The sequence below is a fragment of the Peromyscus californicus genome, unplaced genomic scaffold, assembly GCF_007827085.1.
Source record: "Peromyscus californicus insignis strain IS unplaced genomic scaffold, ASM782708v3 Scaffold_4__1_contigs__length_199733344, whole genome shotgun sequence".
Taxonomy (NCBI): domain Eukaryota; kingdom Metazoa; phylum Chordata; class Mammalia; order Rodentia; family Cricetidae; genus Peromyscus; species Peromyscus californicus.
In genome coordinates, this window is record NW_026294562.1 from 174,366,846 (window position 1) to 174,391,324 (window position 24,479).

At 40.5% G+C, this 24,479-nt stretch overlaps 2 protein-coding genes across 2 annotated transcripts in view; both read left to right on the forward strand.

Annotated features, from left to right (window-relative positions):
- Nucleotides 1-13,076: 13,076 nt before the first annotated feature.
- LOC128094944 (zinc finger protein 780A-like) overlaps nt 13,077-24,479 on the forward strand; it is a 30,694-nt gene continuing 19,291 nt past the window's right edge. The window contains 4 exon segments of the mRNA XM_052713559.1: nt 13,077-13,157; nt 18,713-18,764; nt 19,722-19,848; nt 22,024-22,122. Coding sequence (XP_052569519.1) covers nt 18,732-18,764; nt 19,722-19,848; nt 22,024-22,122 — 259 coding nt within the window. The 5' untranslated portion in view covers nt 13,077-13,157; nt 18,713-18,731.
- LOC128094941 (zinc finger protein 60-like) overlaps nt 22,108-24,479 on the forward strand; it is a 65,298-nt gene continuing 62,926 nt past the window's right edge. Inside the window, exon 1 of the mRNA XM_052713548.1 lies at nt 22,108-22,122. The gene's annotated coding sequence lies outside the window, so the exon portion shown is untranslated. The remainder of the gene's footprint in view (nt 22,123-24,479) is intronic.

Genomic DNA, 24,479 nt, shown 5'->3' on the forward strand with positions numbered 1-24,479 from the left:
ACCCAAAATTTATTTTATTGATAATAAATATGAATATTTAATGGATAGAACACTAACTCTCCAGAGTGAAGTTGTGGCTACTCAGACACTATATAAGGAAGAAAGATTATCATTAATTGATAAGATAAGGTCCATGGAATAATGTGTTTCAGAAGAACATAAAAACTTTCATGATTCCATGAGAAATCTGGAATCCCTTGCAAGAGAGGAGGTTTACTCCCTAGAACACACTCTAGGTGCTCATTTGCAAGCCCTGGAGGAAACTCTCAATAAACATGACAAGGGACCTAATAAGCAGAAGGGCAAGACTATACAGGTTGTAACATGTCCAAATGGCTCTCATACAATGGCTTATCCTGTTATCACCCATGAGAAGCCAGCAGATGACGCACACCATATACATTACAACCAATTTCAATAAGGGACTTTAAATATATAAAGGAAGCAGTAGTTACATATGGGATATACTCCACATATGTAAGACAGATGTTAAATTCGTGGTCTACCTCACATAGAATCATTCCAGATGACTGGCATCAGTTAATTTTAGCTGTTCTAGAATATAGCCAGCAGTTACAGTGGAAAAGCTGGTTGAGAGAAGAGGCAAAAAAATTTAGAACAAGGTAAACTCAGAGGTTTTGTGATCTCCCAAGATCAAGTACTTGGTGAGGGATGTTTCGCTGACAGAAATGTACAAGTCACTTATGATGAGCATACAATATCCCTATGCCGTACAGCCGCTCTAAATGCTTGGGGAAAAATTCCAGAACCTGGAAAACCAACTGAGGTATACACAAAGATATTTCAGGGACTGCACGAACCCTTCACTGATTTTTTACAAAGGCTGAACACAACTATAACAAAAGCTGTGTCAGATAAAGAATTAAGAAAAGTATTAACTGAGTCCTTGGCATTCGACAATGCTAATGCAGAATGCAAAAGAATACTTAACACCATTAAAGATCAGATCAGCTCCTTTGGAAGAATGGATTCAATATACTAATGGTGTTGAGTCTCTTAACTACAGTATTGAGGCTTGGATAGGAGAGACAAATCCCAGAGGTGAAAGAAGGCCCCGTGTTACCAAATGTTTTAAATGTGGTACAACAGGTCATATAAGTGAAAACTGTACATGGGGTACTCCTAGAAGTAATACTCCTAGGAATAGCCTAAACAGGAGACCCCCATCTACCTCCTGGATTATGTAGAAGATGTGGCAAAGGCCTACATTGGACCAGTGAGTGCAGATCAAAAATAGATATATGAGGCAACCCTTTACTGGGGGGAAATGCCTCAGGGGGCCTCTTGCAGGCCCCCAAATCAAATGTGGTAGAAACATTCCCAACCACTGTGGAAGAAATTCCTCTCCAGGACAACTGAATAAACCAATGCCTAATGTAAAAACCGATACTGCAATGGATGACAAAATAGCTCTGATAGATGAATCACAGTTTACAAAGAACACAATAAAACAAATATTTTGACAGTCTTCCACAAATGGAAAAAGACCAAAGCTTAGAATTCGAATGAATGGCCTGGTTCGGGAAGGCCTGGTAGACACAGGTGCGGATGTGACTACAATTACACCAAAATCATGGCATCCGAATTGGCCTCTTCAAGAGGTAGATGTCCAACTTTTAGGGATTGGCACCCTATCTCAGATAAAACAGAGTTTGAGATGGGTTGAATGCATAGGGCCAGAAGGACAGAGAGGAAGGCTAAAAAGACATATGTAGTAAATGTAGCAGTAAATCTTTGGGGCCGAGATCTGTTACAACAGTGGAATACCCAGATTAAAATTCCTACACTCCCAGAAAAGGAATACAGATCAACGCATGTTTCTAGGAATAATATCATAACATGCTATAAAAAACAGTCACCAACCATTCAGGCTGTACACAAACAGAGCACAATTGCTGTTGAACTCTCAGAAGTACCAACTGTCTTAACTTTAAAATGGCTAACTAATAAACCTGTCTGGGTTGGACAATGGCCTTTGACAAAAGAGAAGCTACAAGCTTTAGAACAGCTGGTTCAAGAACAGTTAAATGCTCAACACATTGAAGAATCTACCAGCCCTTGGAATTCTCCTGTATTTGTTATTAAAAAAAAGTCTGGTAATTGGAGAATGCTAACAGATCTGAGAGCTATTAATAAAGTAATTCAGCCGATGGGCTCCCTACAGACTGGAATGCCCTTGCCCTCTCTGCTACCCAAAGAATGGTCTATAATAGTTACTGACTTAAAAGAATGTTTCTTTACCATACCCTTACAAGAAAATGATAGAGAAAAATTTGCCTTCACAGTACCTAATTATAACAATTTCCAACCAGTCAAGAGATATCAATGGAAGGTCCTCCCACAGGAAATGTTAAACAGCCCAAACTTGTGCCAATACTTTGTGCAAAAACCATTGGAGATAATTCGTGTAAAGTTTCCACAATCCATAATTTATCACTATATGGATGATATCCTATTATCTGATACAAAGTCAGACACATTAGAAAGCATGTTTGAAGAAGTAAAGAAAATTTTGCCTCGCTAGAGACTGCAAATTGCTCCTGAAAAAATACAAAGAGGAGATCCTATTACTTACTTAGACTATAAGATAGAGCTACAAAAAATTAGACTCCAAAACGTACAACGAAAGAGAGATCAATTGAAGACTCTTAATGATTTTCAAAAGTTGTTAGGAAGCAATTCCAACTTACTGGCTATCATGGGAATACCCAAAGATGCAGTACAAAATTTGGCTAATACTCTAGAAGGGGACCAAGAATTAAATAGTCCAAGAGAATTATCAGTCGAAGCTGAGATGGAATTGGCTCTAGTAGAAAAGTCAATTCGATAAGCATATGTGGATCATGTGGATCCAGAACTTAAATGCATTCTTGTCATATTCCCCTCTAGACATTCCCCCACAGGTATTTTGATGCAGAGGGAAGATATTATATTGGAATGGATATTCCTACCATGTAAACCAAATAAGAAATTAAAGACTCATATAGAAAAGATCTCTGATTTGATTCAAAAAGATAAATTAAGACTTTGCCAGTTGACAGGAATAGACCCAGCAGAAATTGTAGTATCTTTAACTAATGAGGAAACTTCATCATTATGGAAAGATAATGAATACTGGCAGAGAGCCTGCAGTAACTTTTTGGGAGAGATTAATAACCATTATCCCAAAAGCAAGAGAATAGAATTCATAAAGAAGACTGAATGGGTCATTCCTCATATTGTACGACAAAAGCCAATTTCTGGAGTCCTCACATTCTATACTGATGCAAATAAATCAGGGAAAGCAGGATACAAATCAGGAGACTTAAGTAAAGTGGTAAAAAGTCCATACAACTCTATACAAAAGGCAGAACTGTATGCCATTCTTATGGTACTGATGGACTTCACAGAACCCCTCAATATAGTCACTGGCTCTCAATATGCAGAGAGAGTTGTTTTACATATTGAAACTGCTGAATTTGTTCCTGATAGTACAGAATTAACTTCATTATTCATACAACTGCAGGAAATCATCAGAAAAAGGGAACATCCTATATATATACATATACATATATATATACATATATATATGTATATATATATAATAACACATATCAGATTCCATACAGGTCTGCCAGGACCTCTAGCACAAGGTAGTGATGATGAGACTTATCAGTTACTAATAGGTAATGTGCTAGAAGCCTCAGAATTTCATAAGAAACACCATGTAAATAACAAAGGTTTGAAGAAGGATTTCTCCATCACTTGGCAACAAGCTAAGGATATTGTGAAAAAATGTCCTACTTGTTCCTTCTATAACCAAACTCCATTACCTGCAAGGAGCAATCCAAAAGGTATACAAAGAAATGAAATTTGGCAGGTGGATGTGTTTCATTTTGCAGAATTTGGAAGATTAAAGTATGTACACCATACCATTGACACCTATTCAGGATTTCAGTGGCCAACTCCTATGAGTTCTGAAAAGGCTGATTCTGTGATTACCCACCTATTAGAAGTTATGGCCATCATGGGAATACCTGTACAAATTAAGACAGACAATGCCCCAGCATATGTCTACAATAAAATGAGACAGTTCTTTGCTTATTACAATATAAAGCATGTTACAGGTATACCACACAATCCCACAGGCCAAGCCGTCATAGAAAGATCCAATCGAACTTTAAAGGATATGCTAAATAAACAGCAACAGGTAACAATGACTCCTAGAAATAGATTGCATGGTGCTTTATTAACCTTGAATTTTCTCAATGCTGATGAGAAAGGAACAACAGCTGCAGAGAGACATTGGACGACAGACAAAACTCATGAGCTAAACCAACCAGTTTATTTCAAGGATGTGCTGACCTCAGAATGGAAACCTGGATATGTCCTACATTGGGGAAGGGTTTTGCTTTTGTTTCTGCAGGACAATAAAAGCTCTGGATACCAAGAAAATTAATAAAAATTCGATTTGAACAGGAGAAACCCCTTGATGAGGAGAAGTAAAAGCTCATCCACCAATGTGACATCTCTACAAGTTGTAATAAAAATTTAACTATCAAAGTTTGGGGTAGGGTTATGTTTTTGTCTTTCCAGGATAATGGAAATACGTTTCTTCCAGAAATCATAAGGCCTTGGATATCTGGATGTTTACAGCAGTAAGAAAGAATCTATTGTTACCAATCTACACAGGGTAAAATCTCACTGTCTAACATCTATATCTCTATCAATCTAGAAAAGTTGTGGTTCCAATTCAATTATAAACCAAGCTGGCTTTGGAGATGGAATTGGCTCACTCCTTCTCTAAATCCAAGCATATTGCTAAAAGAAAAGGTTGAGAGATTCTTCAGTCCCATATCAGAAGAGCCCTCGGGTGTGGGACAGAAGGAAACCAATAAAAAGGGACCATTGTCTTCAAGATTCTAATTCTCTCCATGCTTACTCTTGAATTCTCAGAATCCTTTCTTACATGTTATGTGATGTTTAAATCCAACTTTTCCATTTTGATAAAAAATAAGTTTTCCCAATAGCAATCTTCAAAGTCTCCAGAAGGAAGATGGGGCCCCAACAACAACAACTCTACCCAATCCAGAATGATGTCATAGTAATCATCATCATACTACACTTCTTGCCAGAATTTCAGACAATCTTACCCATTACTCTGAGACTTGCTGCAGAATCTACAGTTAGTCTAATTGAGATTTAACTATCTGAGCTTTCTTACGGTACCCAACAGAGACACCATCATCCCCAAAACAGCAGGAAGCAGTTCTAAGGAAACGACACCCCTTCTCCCTAAGGTTTCATATTTCTCAGGGTTATGGATGATAGTTATAGGGTTGGGGGTGGAAGAAACTATTAAACTCAGTATTCTCCTTAAGAAAAGAAAAAATATCTCAAAAAAAAGAGGAAAAGAAGAAATGGAATGGATAGGTATAAGATATTATGGTAGATTATTGTATACACTAGTAAACAAATTTAGTAAAATAGCAGCCTTAGATAATTTGTACTGTAATTTGCACTGTTATGAATTCTTATATGTTGATACAAATATAAACTATTTTTATGTTCCTGTTTAAGATAATTTGTATATTGATACAAAGACAGAACTATATTTGTTATAATGTACACATATTTTTACTCTTATTTGAAATATTTGTATATTGATACAAATATAAATTTATATCTGTCATACTGTATGTATGTTCTACTTCTGTTTAGGATATCTGTATACTGATATATATTTAAGATTATTGTCATATTGCATATTGCACTATACATTCCTACCTCTGTTATAAATATCTTGTGTATTGTCACAAATTTGAAGTCATTGTCCTTTACCATACATTCGCTTATAGACTGTTTACCTTGTTTACAGGAAGCCTTAGTCCTTAGGTTATTTAGGTAGATAAGACTTATAGATTTATAGTCACCTATGCTTGTCATCTCTATAGTTACGTTAGTTAGGTTATCCAGATTTACAGATACATAGGTCAGATGGACAGGTAATCTTCAAACACTTCATAGACCTAGAGAACATGGCATTTAAATAACTTAGAATTCTGTTGACGTGAGACACAATTGCTCCTGGTAGAATTCTGTTGACGTGAGACACAATTGCTCCTGGCAGAACCAATTTGATCCTGAGAAAATGTTGGGCTTCTAAGACATTTCCATTTGGAAGTTTGTCTTCTTGGCACAAAATGGCCTATTGGGCAAAGAACTGCTCTTATCTCAACTCCTGACAATAAGAGTGCTGTCCTTCTGGACAAGCGGGACACAAAGAAAAGTGACTTCTGAACTCTGCCAAGACAGGTAAGATGGTCTTTCAGGATTCCTGCTTCTGAAAATGGTCTGTCAGATACTCTAGGCCTGTAGGCAATTTGAATGCACCAACAATGCTGAGAAACATTAGGTGACTGTCCAGGCTGCCAGCTGTCTCTGTCTACTCTTGTAAGATTCCTGAAAGTTGCTTGTATCCATCTCCCATGTCTCAGGTACCATTATATTCCTTCTCAGGTCTTTGATGAGATTGAAGACTAGCAGTTATAGCTACAACTTAGTATATATATATAATATCTTAGATAGAATATATTAAGTATTAGATTAAGGTTCTTTAGGATAGGACACCTTTTGGAATGATCTTTGTAACATGCCATTTACCCATGCTCTAGACTTCCCTGGATTTTAGTATGTGTTTCTTGCTTGATATTGTTTGTATTGATTGTAGTTCCATCTTATCTAGGTCATTATCCCTCATTATTCCTGGACAATATTACTGTGATAACTTCAAGGTCTCTTCTGCCGGCCAGTTGCTTCTCTTGTTAACCCTTCTCTGTCCTGGTATTGCTTGAAAAGAAATGTTAAATTACCAGTTCAAGATACTGGGAAAATTATGCTTTTGTTTCCACAGGAAAAATAAAAATTTACATGGGTTTTGGTCATTTGAGTTCAATGGGTTACAAATATTTGCCATCATTTAAGAGAATTGGTTTCAAATTATTGTTGGTTAAGATAAAAAAAATGTTTTAAAATATAATGTTTTTATAAAAATACGAAGGCTTGAGATATGAAGATAAAAGTTTAAATAAATGATTTTTTGGTTTTAGAAAGCAGTTTAAGATATAAAAATTTAAAGGCTTAAGCATGTCATGAGGGTTTAAATATATGATATTTTGGGTCTAAATAAATAGTTTGAGATATAAAAACATAGAACTTTAAAGTTTAAATAAATTATGAGATTTAAATAAAATTTATATAGGATATAAGATATAAAGGCTTTAGATATAAAAATAAAAAAATGTTCAAAAATATATAAAATGCAAGTTATTAGAATACGTAAAAGCAAGGTATAAAGGTCTGAGGATAAAAAGGCTTAAATAATGATTTTAAAAAATGACTTGAGATATATAAAAAAAAATGAAACATGTTTCAGATTTCTTTGTCTTGCTATTCTGCTGTTACATTGAGACTCCAAAGGGTCATAGTTGTAAAAATGTCTGTCTACTCTACAGGTATAAATGAAAAATGTGGCCACATGTATGTTTGGTTTTGAATGTCTGAGTTTGCATGTCCTTTATGTTAAGGAATACAAGTTAATACTAGTCATCTGGCTATTCAGATACTAGTTTAAAGCATAAACTGTTCTATTTAAATAAAAAAACCTGAGAGGTATATTTGACTAATATATCTTTAGGAGAACAATTTGGCCTGGTTATTGTTACCAAACTTAGAGATATTTTCAAGATTAGGCCTAGATTTGTTTGGCTCAGATACATTTAATAGATAGTGGTCCTCAAACCTGTCAAAGATCTGATGAATATGGCATTTACATTATTTGATAAAAAGCTTACTATAGCAAACAGAGACTGAGCTCCCCAGCTCCTAGCAATGACTCCCAAGGTCTCCAAAGAAGATAGGGAACAACGACAAGAAGATGCCAACTGAATTGCGGACAACACCAACCACTGGGCAAGACGCTCTGACTCAACACCTGCTGCCAGGGATCCGGCATAAAAAAAGGAAAAATGAGACACTGACAAGATAAGGTCAGTCTTTCTCCTCCACAGGGAGAATTTCACATTATGGGCCCAGCAGCCAAGACTGATGCTGTCCTGACACCTGTCCTGCCAACACTATGAAGACTACAGGAGCCTGGGATGATGGCAGTCTGGGTAATGGATAGTCTCTGTTGTTTTTTAAATAGATTTAAAAGTCTGCACTCAGGTAAAGTTTATCCTTCTCAGATCTTTGATAACACTGATGACTGGGCTAGCTATACCTTTGTCAGCTTAGTAATTGATTGATCAATGGATTAATTAATTAAAGCTAATAAGTCTCTTTCAAAAAGATAAACAGGTTCTAAATATAGACTTACAGATGCTTTTCATTGGGCCAAAGAAATTTCAGTCCAATCTATACTTGGCTCTCTAGATAGAAAAGACACTATGGATTTCAGGGCAAATTGATAATACTACAATTACTAAGACTATGGGTCTAAAAGTTCCAAATAAGTTCATAAGTTTTAACTTCTGTTCCTAGTTTGTATCTGTCTCCACAGGTTTCCACTTGGCCGACAGATACATCCAAGCATCATTTGCTGGTGACAACCTACTGCAAATGACTGTGAGCCCTGAACTTGCTGAAAGCTGATATGGACCAATTCAGCCGATACGCATACCATCTCTTCAGCTGGTCAATAAAACATTCCCTCTTGTCTTTGACTAACATTCTGGCTTTCCAGGGCCCTGACAACAACGTCCCAATGTCAGCAGGAAGTAACAGAAGAGAAAACATCGCCCTTGTTCCCCCCACCCCCTGGAATGTTAGCTCAAAAGGGAATTTCTTGTCATAGGGAACCTGAGATAAAGTTCCAAGTTCCTTGAGGATAAGGAACTCTGTCAGCCATCACAAGGCTTTTGGCCCTTGTGCTTCTGCTAATTGCTGTTGGCTCTTATATCACTGGTGTCTTAACTAAATGAAGATTCCTGTCTGGGTACCACTAAACTGAGGATGCTAGAATTCCAATATCCACCTCTGAACCTATGACACACTTGAAGATGGCAAAAACTGAATAAGGGAAAGCTCACTTTGCCATTGATAATGGAAAAACTCTTATGTTCTGGTCCAATTAGTCTCTGATATGATCTACTACCCTGGTGATAAAGTCTTTTACCAAAAGCAACATCTCCATGATTGGAGATGATATACAACTCAAGGGGGGAATGAAAGGACCAAGCAGATGCCATAACAGGCTGCTCAGTCTTCTCTCAGAGATCAGGCCTCAATTTCAGTTTCCTGAGACTTGAGCAAGCAGTTTCTGGGAGGGCCATGAACAAAAGACATAGTCCTTGCAGTAGCTCCCTTTCTGCATGTACTCTGACTGCTCAAAGTTCAGCCGGATGTTTACTCTCTGGGGCCCCTTACCAACTTAGAGTTATGTGCAGTACGTGCTTGGCCAGCCAGCCCCCATGGTGGCTTAAGGACAAAGCCTGGGACTTGTGCTGGACTGCCCCCAAAGTAATAAATTGTAATCACCAACCAGTAAATTCAAAGGTTACATACCCTCACCCAATTAAAAGAGAACAGAGATAAAAATAAACCAATCTGAGTTGCACCCGTGCAAAACTCCCCCAACGCCCCTGAAGGGCTTGTGGATTTTGCCTTTAAAAAGCTAGCCACACAAAGAAAAAGCAAGTTCCTCCTGGCCTCACGGTTACTACGAGTGAGTGCTTTGGATCGAGCTTCCCTGCCCGCGGCTTGTAAACAAACAGAAACAAACCATGCTATTGCATTCTGTACCTAAGGTCTGTGGTGGTATCTTTGGAGTCCCAATCTGGGCATAACAGTTCTTATCCATCTCAGTTCGTTCCTCTCCAGTTCTTACCCATCTAGTTCTTCCATTCTCTTTTCTCTTCTCCATATCCTTATTCTCTCAGTTCTCTACATTCCTCCAAAGTCTCCCAGAATCCAGTTATAAACCTAAGCAATAGCAATCCCCTGGTCGAGCAAGGTCACCAGGCTTGAATTCTATGGGGTCATAAAGGCAGGTAAGAATTTTCCTCAGGCAGTGACCACCAGGCTTTCTTTTACAATCCAAAATGGGAGTGGTAAAAGAGGAGGTCAACTGCGTGCTAATGACCAGTTAGTATATGAAAAACGGGGATCTGTGTGCTCAGTCTACATTGCCAGAAGTGGTTAGGTAAGAAGTTAGGGGTCTATAAAGTTAGTAAGGCTGTAAGAAAGGAGAGTCCGGGCTAAATTGTGTAAAGCTATTACTTAATGTCCACCTGGCCTAGGTGGTGTCTCCTTGTGGAATTTACCTTAAATCCGGGGACTAGCATGTGGTGGTCTGGACTGTTATTACTGTTAGTCCTTGAATGTGGCTAAGGGAGATATCTGATTCCAGTGCTGAAAGGCAAAAAATGGATGGGCTGGGGGCAAGGAAGCCTTTCCTGAGGCTGTTCTCCAAATACCTTGAACGTACATGTCCAAAGAGTGATCAGTTCACACTGTTAGCAATTCTTAGGGAAAAATCAATTGGTAAAACTATAAAGGCACACATGATTTCCACAACAGAAGACAGCTGATATATAACAAGCCAAATAACACCAAAAGCTCCCTGGAATTTGGCTTCCTCTGAAGGAATTCCTTGATCCCTTCAGGTAGTGGTTTTGCCATAACCAGCTGAGTTCTTATAATATATATATTCCTGCCACCTGTAGCAGTACAGCTTGAATTTTCCCCACTTGTCTATTCCAAAGGATGATATTTTTCTCTCTCCTGGTCTTGGAACTCCTGCCCTTCCCAGTTACTAAGAAGGTGGGCCTAAGGCTTCCAAATAAGTTGATAAATTTTAACTTCTGTTCCTAGTTTAAGTTTATCTCAACAGATTTCCACTTGGCTGGCAGACACTTCCAAGCTTCAGTTCCTGACTACACTGCTTTGGACGACTATGAGCTCTGGACTTGATAAAAGCTGACATGGACTGGCCCAGCCTATGTGATTATTCCCTGTCTCTGCAGCTTCTGACAGATGCCCCATTGTCCAGCCTTTGACTAGCCTTTCAGACTTTTTAGGGGCCCTGACAATGGTGCCCCAATGCCAGCTTGATGCATTTCCAGAAGAGAATACATCATCCCATGTTCCCTGTTCAGAAAAGGCTGAAATGCTGGGTCAAAAGGAAACTTTGTGGCATAAAGGCAAGATGGCCAACTATAATGCCCATTGACATACCATGAAAATAGGTTCAGAGGTGTCAATAGATTTGACAAATAATAAAATAAATTTATTAACTGAAATGGTTCTGCAATAAGATAAGACACTTGACCTTATTTGAGCAGAACCAAAGAGGTATTATATAAGATCATAATCTGGTTGTACTCAAAGATCAGAACTACAGGGCCTTAAAAATGGCAATAGATACAGATGTTGCTACCCTAGAAAAATCTGTTAGCTAATGGTTCTTAGGAGAGGTAGGACTCATGATTGAGTTCTGTCATTGGTTCTTGGAAGAGGGGAATGTGGAGGGCCCCAAAACAGCTTGACCATACAGCAGCCATGACAGGCTTAGGGACCTAGACACAGCTTCTGTGACAGGCTTACTGGCAGGCAACACACAGAGCCAGGAAAAGCCTTAAGCTGATACTACCCAGGGATCCACCCAGGGATAAGGAAGTACCTGACATCCCAAACATTCCAACCATTAGATAAGGTGGCCAGATATCCTTGAGTCTAGCACACACCTATTTTTGTTTTACTGATACCCCTAAGCAATTGTCAGCCAATCAGGGTGTCCTGGACCCTGGAAATCCCCTCACCTCAACCTCTGCTATGATAAAAACTCTGCCCCACCTGAGCTCAGGGCTCTCTGCCCTCAGCACTGCATCAGAAAGACAGACAGACCAAGCTCAGAGCTTGAAGATAATAAAGGCTCTTTGCTTTTACAAGCAGGATGCGGTCTCTGTGGTGGTCTTTTGGGGGTCCCCGTGATCTGGGCATAACAGTCCTAACTGAACTCCTCCTACCTGACCTCCATCTCACAGACATCCACCCGGCTTTGCCTCCCCATTGCTGGGAATGAAAGGCATGTGCTACCACATTAGCCAAGTTATTTTCACTAGAGGAATTGCCCTCCTTATTATCACTGGCAATGTTCTTTGTCCCCCATCTGCCTCAATTTTAAAGTCGACTTGAGTCTTTTGACTATTGTAAAGATGATCACTTTAATCTTAAACATATTTTCTGTAGTTAACATGAGTGGTTGGGTCTGACTTGTTTTCGAATCTAATCTGACAATTTATACTTTAGGCGTTTAGGGCCATTTATAACTCATTTAATAGGATTAGTGGTTCTTAGGCATGTCATTGTCTTGAAATTTGTTTCCTATCACGTTCTGGAATGAACAAAAATTTTGTGTAAATATATGAAACAACAAAAGTGACCTTGAAAGTTCAACAGTGTCGTGTTACCACAAAAGTAGATTTTTCCTACAAACACGAAGCGTTCTTTTGTACTTGTTTACGATACCTTCACATGTTAATCATTCATCCTTCAACACAGACACAGTTCTGTTGTCACATACTGATGTGGCCCTCAGTAACACTTTCCTATCTAGGTAACAGGAACAATGAGTGAACCAACCCTGGACGGGTTCAGAACTTCTTACTCTCCGAAATCTCTGATGTAACCTGCCCATCCTCTCCACGTTTAAAACCAACCAATTCTTTAGTTTCATCTGTTGAAATGTATCATAGTCCCTACCATCGCACAGCGAGGTGGAATCCTTCTGCAGAGGGTCTCAGGGAAAGCGTAATCAAAGCAATTATCTGATTTTATTCTAATTTGCACTTTAAACTCCTGCTTGTCCGTACACCCAGTAAGAAGGAAAAAAAGCTACTGAGGAACCCGGAAGTAACTTTTGATCACACCAGAAGCCTCCTGTTTAAGTGCGCATCTCTGTGGGAACTCCCAAAAAACCACTGGGCGGAGCTCCCAACGAGCTGGCCCAAATGCATGCTGGGATTTCTCGTCGAGAAGCTAGGCTTCCTGTACTTCTGGACGCCGGAACTACATTTCCCATGAGGCACCGCGCTGGACAAAAGCCTCACCTTCCGGTGTCCTGGCTGAGGTATCGCGGATGGTCAGTGCTTTCTGGTGTGAGTAAGAAATTGTAACTGGCCTAATTCTCCACTGAGTAAGGCGGAGCCAGCGGGCTGGGTGTGGGTGTGGAGGGTGGGGTGGGATGAGTGGATGGTGAAGTGTGTGAGTGTGTAGGGACGGTGGTGCGGGCGCGCGGGCTACACCTCGAGCACTCTGCGTTGTCTGGGTCACTGTGCTAGCTTCTCTCTGCTCCTGCTTTCTCTCACGGCCACAGGGGCTGAAGCAGAGGACCAGGCTTCGGTACCGAGAGGTCAGGGACGGAGTCTGAGGGAAGCTTTCCCTGAGGTCCAGACTTGAGCTCGGGGCGAGCATTTGAGGCCGGAAGCGCCCCCGAGGGTCGCCTAGGAGGGCAGCTGCTCGTTGAGTCCAGAACTTTCTGGGAGCTCTAGCCATCGTGGGTGTTGTGGGAAGTGAAGGAGAGTGCTCACTCGGATGCACAGCCTGGGATCTCCTGCTTGCTCGGGCTCCCGAGTCTGCCGCTATTCAAACGAGGGCCTGGAGAAGAGTGCGAACATTATTGCTACACATCTAAGATTCGAGAGTGAGTTTGCTCTTTCGTTCGGTGTGAGGAACGAGTTGTAGTTTTGGAATATAGAATTGCAGTAAGTGAAGGAGGAATATGTCAATTGATACCTCCACCACTGTGGCCCTTAACTTACATTGTCCCCTCCCTTTCCACTTAATATTCACATAATCGTTTCAGAGATCCTTGACGTCTTCTCTCTACAATCACTCCATTTGCCCAAGATGTTATCGATAGGAACCTCCAGAGGTTAGCGTTAGGGCTTTCGAACATCGGTTTGCTAAATTGATTAGTATTCTGATGGCATCACACATTAGGTGACTTTTTATTTATTTATATTATTTATTTTATTTTTATTTTATTATTTTTTTTTCTGGAGCTGAGGACCGAACCCAGGGCCTTGCGCTTGCTTGGCATGCACTCTACCACTGAGCTAAATCCCCAACCCCTATTTTTATTTTTTTTAAAGATTTTATTTATTTATTATGTATACAGTGTTCAGCTTGCAGGCCAGAAGAGGGTACCAGATCTCATTATGGATGGTTGTGAGCCACCATGTGGTTGCTGGGAATTGAACTCAGGGCCTCTGGAAAAATAACCAGTGCTCTTAACCTTTGAGCCATCTCTCCAGCCCGTGACTTTTTATTTTTAAAGGTCTTCTTTTCTTTTTTTTTCTTTTTTTTTTTTTTTTTTTTTTTTTGCTTTTTGAGACAGGGTTTCTCTGTGTAGCTTTGCGCCTTTCCTGGAACTCGCTTTGGAGACCAGGCTGGCCTCGAACTCACAGAGATCCGCCTGGCTCTGCCTCCCGAGTGTTGGGATTAAAGGCGTGCACCACCACCGCCCGGCAAGGTCTTCTTTTCAAAGCGGGAAAGAATAGAAGTGATAGGTGATTTCTGTTTACTAATGAGGATTTTAGGAGTGGGAAAGTGATAGCACTAAATTTGACATCTTTGAGAGTCATTTTTAGTAATTTTTAGGGTATCTGTGTGTGGAAATGGGTAATATTTGCCAGATCCAGATGTACAGTGATGTGGTTGAATTGGAGATGTGGATCTGTAGTGTCTGGGTTGGAGTCTAAGTTTTGTCTTTTTCCGGATCTCTAGGCTTGTCATGTACCTCAGAATGACCGTAGTAAAGCCTGTTAGTGCAGTGCCAGCCATATAGTAAGCACCTGATGTGTTTTAGCTGTTGCTTTGGATTCATTCTCTTCAGCTCTCTGTAATACAAGGGTGTGTTAGAAATAATATGAGTACTGGTTGTATTTTTAAGAAAATTACTCAAGAAAAGAAAAAAGTAGACTTTATGGTATACCCTTTATTCTCAGCACTTGAGAGACAGAAACAGGAGAATTTCTGTATGTTCATGGTCAGCTTAGTCCATACAATAAGTTCCAAGCTAGCTGGGGGACACAGTGAGACCCTGCCTCAAAACAATGAAACGAAAATGAATGTACTAATGTAGAAGATATTTTTTTTTTCATTTTTTAGATCAAATTTTTGGTATTGTGTCCAACATGATAATTTGGAATCTTTATGTCCTTTGGGATGACTAAATCTATGTGTCACATTTTTTAGTGAGCACACTTAATGTCTACCCTCTGAGCCTTTAAGAACTATTAATCGCCAGGCATTGGTGGTGCACGCCTTTAATCCCAGCACTCAGGAGGCAGAAGCAGGCGGATCTCTGTGAGTTTGAGGCCAGCCTGGTCTACAGAGTGAGTTCCAGGAAAGGCGCAAAACTACACAGAGAAACCCTGTCTCGAAAAACCAAAAAAAAAAAAAAAAACCTATTAATCATAGTCACTGTGTTGCATGATGTATCTAGAACTTGTGCAGCTGAACTTGTGTAGTTCTTGATCAGCATCTTCACAACTCCCTTATGGATCTACATTTCCCACTCTCAACCATGATGTTGCACATCCCGCTTCAGCCACTCACACTCCATTACCTCAACCACTCACACCTCCATTACCTCAGCCACTCACACCTCCATTACCTCAGCCACTCACACTCCATTACCTCAGCCACTCACACCTCCATTACCTCAGCCACTCACACCTCCATTACCTCAGCCACTCACACTCCATTACCTCAGCCACTCACACCTCCATTACCTCAGCCACTCACACCTCCATTACCTCAGCCACTCACACCCCCATTACCTCAGCCACTCACACCTCCATTACCTCAGCCATTCACACCCTCATTACCTCAGCCACTCACACCCCCATTATCCACCATTTTACTTGTTCCTATGAGATAATGTTTTCAGATTCAGCATGAGTGAGGTGGTGGGTGTTTGTCTTTTTGTTAAAGATTAATTATTTTCATTTTAAATTCTGTGTGTGGAGTTATACGTACATGAGCACAGGTACCCTCAGAGACCAGATGAATAGGATCCACTGGAGCTGGAGTTACAGGCATTGTGAGTTGTAGGGGAATTGAACTCCTGACCCTGGAAAAGCCATACCAGCTCTTAGCCTCTGAGCCATCTCTCCAGCCCCACCATTTGTCTTTTTGTCTTTAGCTTACTTCCCTTGTTTTCCTCCATGTTCACCCATATTGTAGTAAACGGTTGGATATTGTTGCACTGTGTCTGTGAACCTCATTCTGGATTTTCTTTGTCCATTCATCCTTTGGTAGGATGGCATATCACAGATATGTAAATTATTCTGGAATAAATGTGAGAGTGTCTCTGAGGTACTGATTTGATTACCCTTGTATGTCTCTACTCAGTAGTGGGATTGATGGATCATGTGACAGTTCTGTTTGTAGTTTTTGAGAATCCACTATATTGTTTCCAACAGTGACTATATTAATTAACATTTTCTCCAGTGGTTTTTCCTCCACATTCTCTAAATTGTGTTTTCTTTCTGATAATGGACACTGTTTTTAAAAAGATTTTTTTTTTTTTTTAGTATTTGTGAGTGTTTGGCATACATGAATGTATTTGCACCATGTCCATGCCTGCTGCCTGAGGAGGCCGGAAGAGAGTGTGAAGTTCCCTGAAATTGGAGATAGGGATGTTTGTGAGCCACCATGTGGGTGCTGGAAATGGAACTCAGGTTCTGTACAAGAGCATAAAGTACTCTCAAAATACTGGGCTATCTCTCCAGCCCCCCTGGTAATTGACTGTCTTATCAGGCATGAGGAGGCCTCTCATTGTGATTTTAATGTGTATCTCTCTGATGCTTATTTTTCATGTACCTCTAATCGGCTACATTGATGTTCCTTGTGGGGAAATGTCTGTGTGTTTTCCTTTTTCCTTATTAGCATGTGTCCTTGTCACTGAATTTTCTGCATTCCTTGTAAAGTCGCTGTGCAGGAAGAGTTTAGATGTTAACTCCATGTCAGATATGTAGTTTACAAATCTTCTCTCCCATTCTCTAGATCATCCTTCTACTCTTGATTGTTTCCTCTGCTGTGTAAAGTTTTTAGTTTGATGTAAATCCCATTTGTCCATTTTCTTTTGTTCCTTGTGTTTTTATCCAAAATGTCCAGTGTCATTGAGGCTTTCCTGTTTATTTTTTTTCTAGTAGTATCAGTTTAAGTCCTTAAATTTTAATCTGTTTTGAGTTGACTTTTGCATATGGTGTGAATGAAGGTCTAGTGTCATTCTACTGCATGTTAAAATTGAGTTTGCCAGTGCCACTGATTGCAAAGGTTAATGTGGAACCCGTGGGCCAAGCTCGTCTAGGACACTGAAGAAGCCTCTTGCATCTGCCTCTCCAGTGCTGGCAGTATAGACCTATGCTACCACATCTAGAAGGACTTCCTGCACTTTCATTTATGGCTTTTGGGATCACAAGCTTCATGAAACAAAGGCAGTCATAAATGTCATGAAGTCACACACTGAACTATCACAGACATGTGGGCTGGGGTGATGGCTCAGTGGGTACAGTGCTTCCAAGCATGAAACTATGCAATGCTAGATGCAGCAATGCATGTCTCTAATCCCAGGTGTTCTACTGCAAGATGGGAGGGAGAGACAAGAGAATTCCTGGAAGGCTAGCTAGCCTGGTGTATGCAGAGGCAGGAGGGAGGAAAGAAAAAGAAAGAAAGAAAGAAAGAAAGAAAGAAAGAAAGAAAGAAAGAAAGAAGGAAGGAAGGAAGGAAGGAAGGAAGGAAGGAAGGAAGGAAGGAAGGAAAGAAAGAAAAGAAAGAAAATTTGTATTTGAATTTTGTGGGGAGACAAAAATGTATAATTTCTTAAGATTATCAGATATATATTTGAGAGTTGGGCATGGTTGTGCATGCCTGTAATCCCTGCATGAGAGATGGAGAAAAGAGCATTAGGAGTTCAGGGCCAGTCTAGTATAGGCAAAGAAGTAATTAAACTAACAATCCCAAAGTGTATTGAACCAAGGCTTAGCTAGACCTGTTGGGTAGAGCACTGGTTCCACATTTAGTGATGCCTGCTCCCTAGGCCAACATTGTAGGGAGTTCTGAGGATGTGTGTGCTACTCAGATCTTGAGTAGAGGTTGATGCTGCTGAAGGTTGTACAGAGCACAACATAGTCCTCCCATACACCTCAAAACAGAATAAGTATGTCAGCAGTGTTGAGGTTTAGAAACCCAGTGCTAGACTCAAGACTTAGAACACATAGAATGAATTTAACATGATGTTATAAAAAATATTGGTATATTTTGGAAATTATTGAAAGAGGGAAATAAATTATTCCTCCTGTTACAGCATGTTTTGTAACTAATTATAAAGGATCATAGTTTAGATGCAGGAGCAGCCAGATCTCTTGAGTTCCAGGCCAGCCTGGTCTACCATTCAAGTTCCAGGACAGCCAGGACTACACAGAGAAACCTGTCTCAAAAAACACAAAAACAAAACAGAATCGTCTTTGTGTAGACTCCTGTCTGCTTCTAATTTGTGTGTGGGAGGCTATGAGCAGTGGGAGAGGAGTGTGTGAGTGGGGATGCTTGAGATATAAAAGTAGTCAATGAAGTCATGCTGACCTAAGTCAGTCTGGGAACATCAAGTCACAATCCATTGAAAGGCTTTCTTTTTGTCCCCCAGGGGAGGATCCTGAAGAAGGATGGCCAGCTCTAGTTCTCAAGACATGGTCTGTGTAAGTTGACCTTTGTCTCTTTACATAGGGTGACTTTCAGGTTAGGTGAGTCTTTGCTGTCTTCTCTTGTGAAGCTTCCCAAGGACCTGAAGTCCTCCAGCCCAGTCTGCCCATTACAGTGAGGGTTGCAAGACCAGAGCACTTCCTGTCTGTGGCTCTTTCCTGCTGGTTCTGGAGTTTTCTTTGAATGCAACCCTGCACATCTGCTTTCTGCCTGGTCTGTGGTCAGGGAGGACTGTCGTTGCAGAGGAGGTGACAGTCCACAGGGAAGCAGGGTCTTTGGGGGTTTCAGAACGTTGAGGTGATGGTCTCCTTTGACTGCACTGGGACTCCTGATTGACATCTTTGGTGTTTTCAGGCTGATGACACAGGGTTTGAGAGTGAATGGCCTCGGTGCATGTGTGTGAGATGACCTGCTTGAGGGGCTTTAAGAGAGAGTTCAGTGATGAGAGGGAAAGGTCATCCAGGCTGTGATTGGGAGGGGGCTGTCGTCTCCAGAGTCCAGGAAGACCTGAGACACACTGTTCACCTCGAAAGTTTTTGTTTTTTGTTTTTAAGGAAAACCCATTAAACCTAATATGCCAGTAATATGAACCCTTACATAGTTTACAGACTCTTACATAGTTGCAAAAATCATTCTTGTGACAAAAAAAATCTTACTGATATCATCTGATACCATAATAAACTCAAGGACTCACACTATTTCTTAGGTAGTTTACACTGAACCTGGGTGACATTTCTCTCTTCTGGGCTATAACTTGAAGGGTGTGGATGGAATTGAAATGCATATTTATTAGATGTGTAGAGTGGGTACCGTCATCCTTTACTGGGGGAGGGTGTGCAGTCAGGTACTTTGAACATTTCCATGTCTTCTTCCTGTTCTTGAGTCCTTTCACTTCTGCTTTTCCATCTTGAACACTTCCACAATTTGACTCTAATTTGTGTTTGTGGTTTCAGGGGTCAGTGACTTTCAGAGATGTGGCTGTTGTCTTCTCTCGGGGGGAGTGGGCCTACCTGGATGCTTCTCAGAGGGTCTTATACAGGGACATAATGTTGGAGACCTACAGCAACCTCGTCACAGTGGGTAAGGCCATCTGTCCCCATGAAAGGGGGATGTGCTCTCTACACTGTTGGCTTTCCTCTCTCTGAATGAAAAGACAGGGCCATTTTCCTGTGGTAGCTGAAGCTGGTCTTGGTGGCCATGCCTGTCATTCCTTTACTCATAAGGCTAAGGCAGGAATATTGTTGTGAGTTCAAGGTCACTCTCAGGTACATAGAGAATTCAAAGCTAACAGGGTGAGGCCATTTTTTTCAAACAAAACAAACAAACAAAATGCAGTAAGTAAGCAAATAAATAAGTCAGTAAATATAATTAGGGAGTAGAGAGACAGCTTGGTGGTCTGCTCTTGCAGAGTACCTGGGTTAATTCTTACCACAAGAAGGTGACTGACAGCCATCTGTAACTCCATTTCCATAGCGATCTGATGCCTTCTTTTGTCCTCTATGTGCACATACATGCATGTGGTGCATACTTGTAGACAGATCCTCACATAAAAGAAATTTAAGTCAATAGAATTTTAAAGAGGTAGCTGAGTTCCTCCTCCTTCCCAAAGGAATATTGTGAGATTTCCTTGGTTGAAAGGAGGAGCTTCATGAAGCACCTGCTTTTAGTCCACACCTTGGAGATCCTCTCAATGAGCTCTGGGTTCAGGGAGAGATTCTGTCTCAAAAACCAAAGTGGGGGGCTGGAGAGATGGCTCAGAGGTTAAGAGCACTGGCTGCTCTTCCAGAGGTCCTGAGTTCAATTCCCAGCAACCACATGGTGGCTCACAACCATCTAGAATGAGATCTGGCGCCCTCTTCTGGCCTGCAGACATATATGCAGACAGAACACTGTATACATGATAAATAAAATAAATCTTAAAAAAAAAAACAAAAAACAAAAAAAAAAAAAAAACCAAAGTGGGGAGCAAATGAAGAGAAACTTCACACTGCTCTCTGATCTGTACACAGACACACATGCATGCTTATACACACTTGTGCATACACCCTCATAAAAACATAAATACACTGTACATGCATGCATACACAACTAAATAAAAGAGCCTTTATGATTTACTTACTAATGAATCAATAGAATTAATTCAAAACAGAAATGGACACAGTGGACACATTCTGTTTCCCTCAACAAACACTTCCTTTACCTACTTTGTTGTGGAAGTTTGAGGCTGTGAATTTTTCATTGAGCAAATCTGTAAAAATGAGGTCCAAGTATGAAAGAAGGCAACATAATTAACAAAATGATAACAGTTTTCATGGCTGGCGATATAACTCAGTGGTAGAGCATTTACACAGCATACTCAAGGTCCTAGTTCAATCCCCAGCATTAGAAAATAAATGAATGGAAATTTAAAAAAATGATAGTGTTACTGTAGGTCAGACAGTATTCCAAGTACTTGAATATACTACTTAGTCTTAGTATCAGCCCTATCCAATTGATATCAGCACAATTATTATTATTGTTGTTGTTGTTGTTATTTGTTTTTTTGATGTCAGGTCTCATGTAGCATAGACTGGCTTTGGAGTTCTTATGAAACTAAGGCTGGCCTTGAACTTCTCATCTCCTGCTTCCACTCTCAGGTGTTGCGATTTCATGTGTGTGCCACCATGCCCAGGTTTTATATAGGAAAATTGCACATGGAATCTTAGGAGAATTTTTAATGGCATTGTTAGTGAGCTGCAGAGATGGAGTTTACACTAGACGGTGTAGCATAAGGGTTCATGTTCTCCCCCACTATATGTACTTCCCCTTAAATGACAAGCCCCTGTCTGCATTTAAATGACATTAAACCCTTTTCTGAAACAGCTGGTTTGTCACCCAGCTGGTTCATCTCTGTCTTCTCTAAAATCTTTCCTCAGGATTATTTAGGCTTTTTTTTTTAAATCTCTTTTTGCATTTCAAGGGTCTTGTTATGGCTGCCCGGCTCATTCCCCACCTGCTGGGCTGACAGGCATGGTCCACCTGCCAACCTCTATAGACCTTTATAATAAATAAGTCTGCAGTTTTAAAAGTCTACACAGGTAACTCATGGTGGCACACACCATTAATCCTAACATTTGAGAGGCAGAGGCAGGCAGATCATGTAAGTTCTAGGACATGCTGGTTATCATATCAAGTTCCAGGTCATCCTGGAATAACAAGAGAGACTGAGTCTCAAAAAAAGAAAAGTCTCCACGTGTCTTTCTTCTTTCTTTTAAGTGGGAAGTTCCGTTTCCAAACCCGATCTGATCACCTTATTAGAGCAGAAGAGAGAGCCCTGGATGGTTGTGAAGAAACAAACAGCCAAGCCCAGCCCAGGTGAGTAAGAGGAAGGTGTATCTCGATTTATAATTGGTATTAATAATAAAAACCTGGAGTCAGATATCAAGGTGAAAGCTGAAAGATCAGAGAAGCAGAGCAGCCAGCCACTAGAAAGACTTCTTACCTCTAGGAATGCTGAGACTGAAAGGGGCCAAGCTCCTGTCTCCACCCTATCTTATTACTTCCTCTTTCTACCCAACCATATCACTTCCTGTTTCCTCTTCCCAAGTGCTAGGATTAAAGGCATGTGCCTCCCAAGTACTGGGATCAAAGGCATGAGATCCCAAGTGCTGGGATTAAAGGTGTGTGCCACCACTGCCTCACCTGTAATGGTTAGCTCTGCACTCTGATCTCCAGGCAAGCATTATTTGTTAGAGCACAAACAAAATATCACCACAGGAAGACAGGGCTCCAGAATTGCCAGGCACAGCATGTGGTCGGAGAGTCGCCTCATGCCTGACACTGGGTTGACACACTTTCTTCAAATCGCTAACGCCTGTGGAAGAACATGCCTGAGACCTGGGAAGGAAGTTAAGGTCATCATAGCAAAGGCTGTCACAGGGCCTTATAGTTCATGAGTCACTAAGTTGTTCTCACCTTTTTCCCTCTTATTGGAGTAGTTACCCTCTTTCTACCATTTTAAATGTATTGTATTACTGGTTGTGTGTGTGTGTGTGTGTGTACACATGTATGCAGGTACCCAAAGAGGCCATAAAAGAGTGTCAGATCCCCTGGGGCTGGAGTTACAGGTGGCTGCTGGTACTAGAACCCAGGTCCTCTGGAAGAGCAGTCAGTGTCTTTAACCACTGACCCAATGATAAGACAATTTGAACACCAGTGAATTCAGGAGCACAGTGAGGCATAGCAAATATTTTAATTGTATATCTTCATAGTCACTCTAATCAACATGTGATGGTGTGACCTATGCTTCTAACTGCAGCACTGGGGAAGTGGAAAAGGCTGATCCCTTGTCTTGTTGACAATTTAGCCTAGTTTGCCTGTCAAGCTCCAGGCAATGAGAGACCATGACTAAAAAAGAATAGGTAGAGAAGCCAATGAAACAACATGTGAGCGCACACAACACAGCCTTCTACCTAGCTTGGCATGGGGGCTGTGATGGCTCTTCTTGGTTGTCAACCTGACTACATCTGGAACTAACTAAAACCCAAGCAGCTGGGTACACCTGTGAGAGATTTTTCTTAATTAGGTCATTTGAAGTGGGAAGTACCACCTTTAATCCATCTTTTGAGGTATAGATCCACCTTAAATCTGGGCTCCACCATCTGATAGCAGCCTGTAAATAGCATGTGAAAGAAGAAAGCTCTTTCATTTTGTCTGCTCCCCCTCATTCTGCTGGCAAGTCCATTCCTTCACTGGCATGAGAGCCTACTTCTTCAGATTCCAGCATGTATTGAAGACCAGCTGAGACATCCAGTCTCATGGAGTGAACAACCCCTGGATTCTTAGACTCTGTGTTGTTAGACAGGCATTGTTGGCCTGGTTGGATGACAGCCTGTAAGCCACGCTCATAAATCCCATATATATATATATATATATATATATATATATATATATATATATATATATATATATATATATATATATATATATATAGAATGAACAGTTCTCTTCCTCTAGAGAACCCTGTCTAATACAGGAGATATATCTGTAATAACAGAGTTTGGGAGGTAGAAGCAGGAAGATCAGAACTTCAAGGTTATCCTCAGCTACGTATTGAGTTTGAGGCCAGCCTTAGCTACATGAGACCGTATCAAAACATGGGCTGGAGAGATGGTGCAGTGGTTAAGAGCACTTGCTGATCTTACAGAGGATCCAGGTTTCGCTCCCAATACCCAATGGATTTTCAACACCCAATGGAGGCTTTCAGTCATCTATAAGTCCAATTCCACAGGATCTGATGCTCTCTTTTGGCTTCCTTGGGTACCAGGCATGCAAATGATATACATACATATATGCAGGCACTCACAGAAACACATAAAATAAAATAAATGAATCATTCAAAATAAACCAAAAAAATGCAGGCAACAACAAAATATTTTTAAATAAAGCATCAAAAAGAAGTACAGTCATCTAAATATACTAATTGATAACATTTGATGTCATGTTCCGTGTCTATGTCAGCAACTACATTTTAAACATTTTCTCTTGACCTATTTGATGGTAAGTCACTAATATGACACTTGATTCTAAGTATTTCATGTATCCATTGGTAGAATATTATCCACTAACAACCTTCTATCAATCCTCGTTAATGTAAACAACTATTACTATTATCCTAAGAAAATTACGGTCTCACAAGGATGCTCACAAGTTCAGTTTTTGCTATGGGTTTT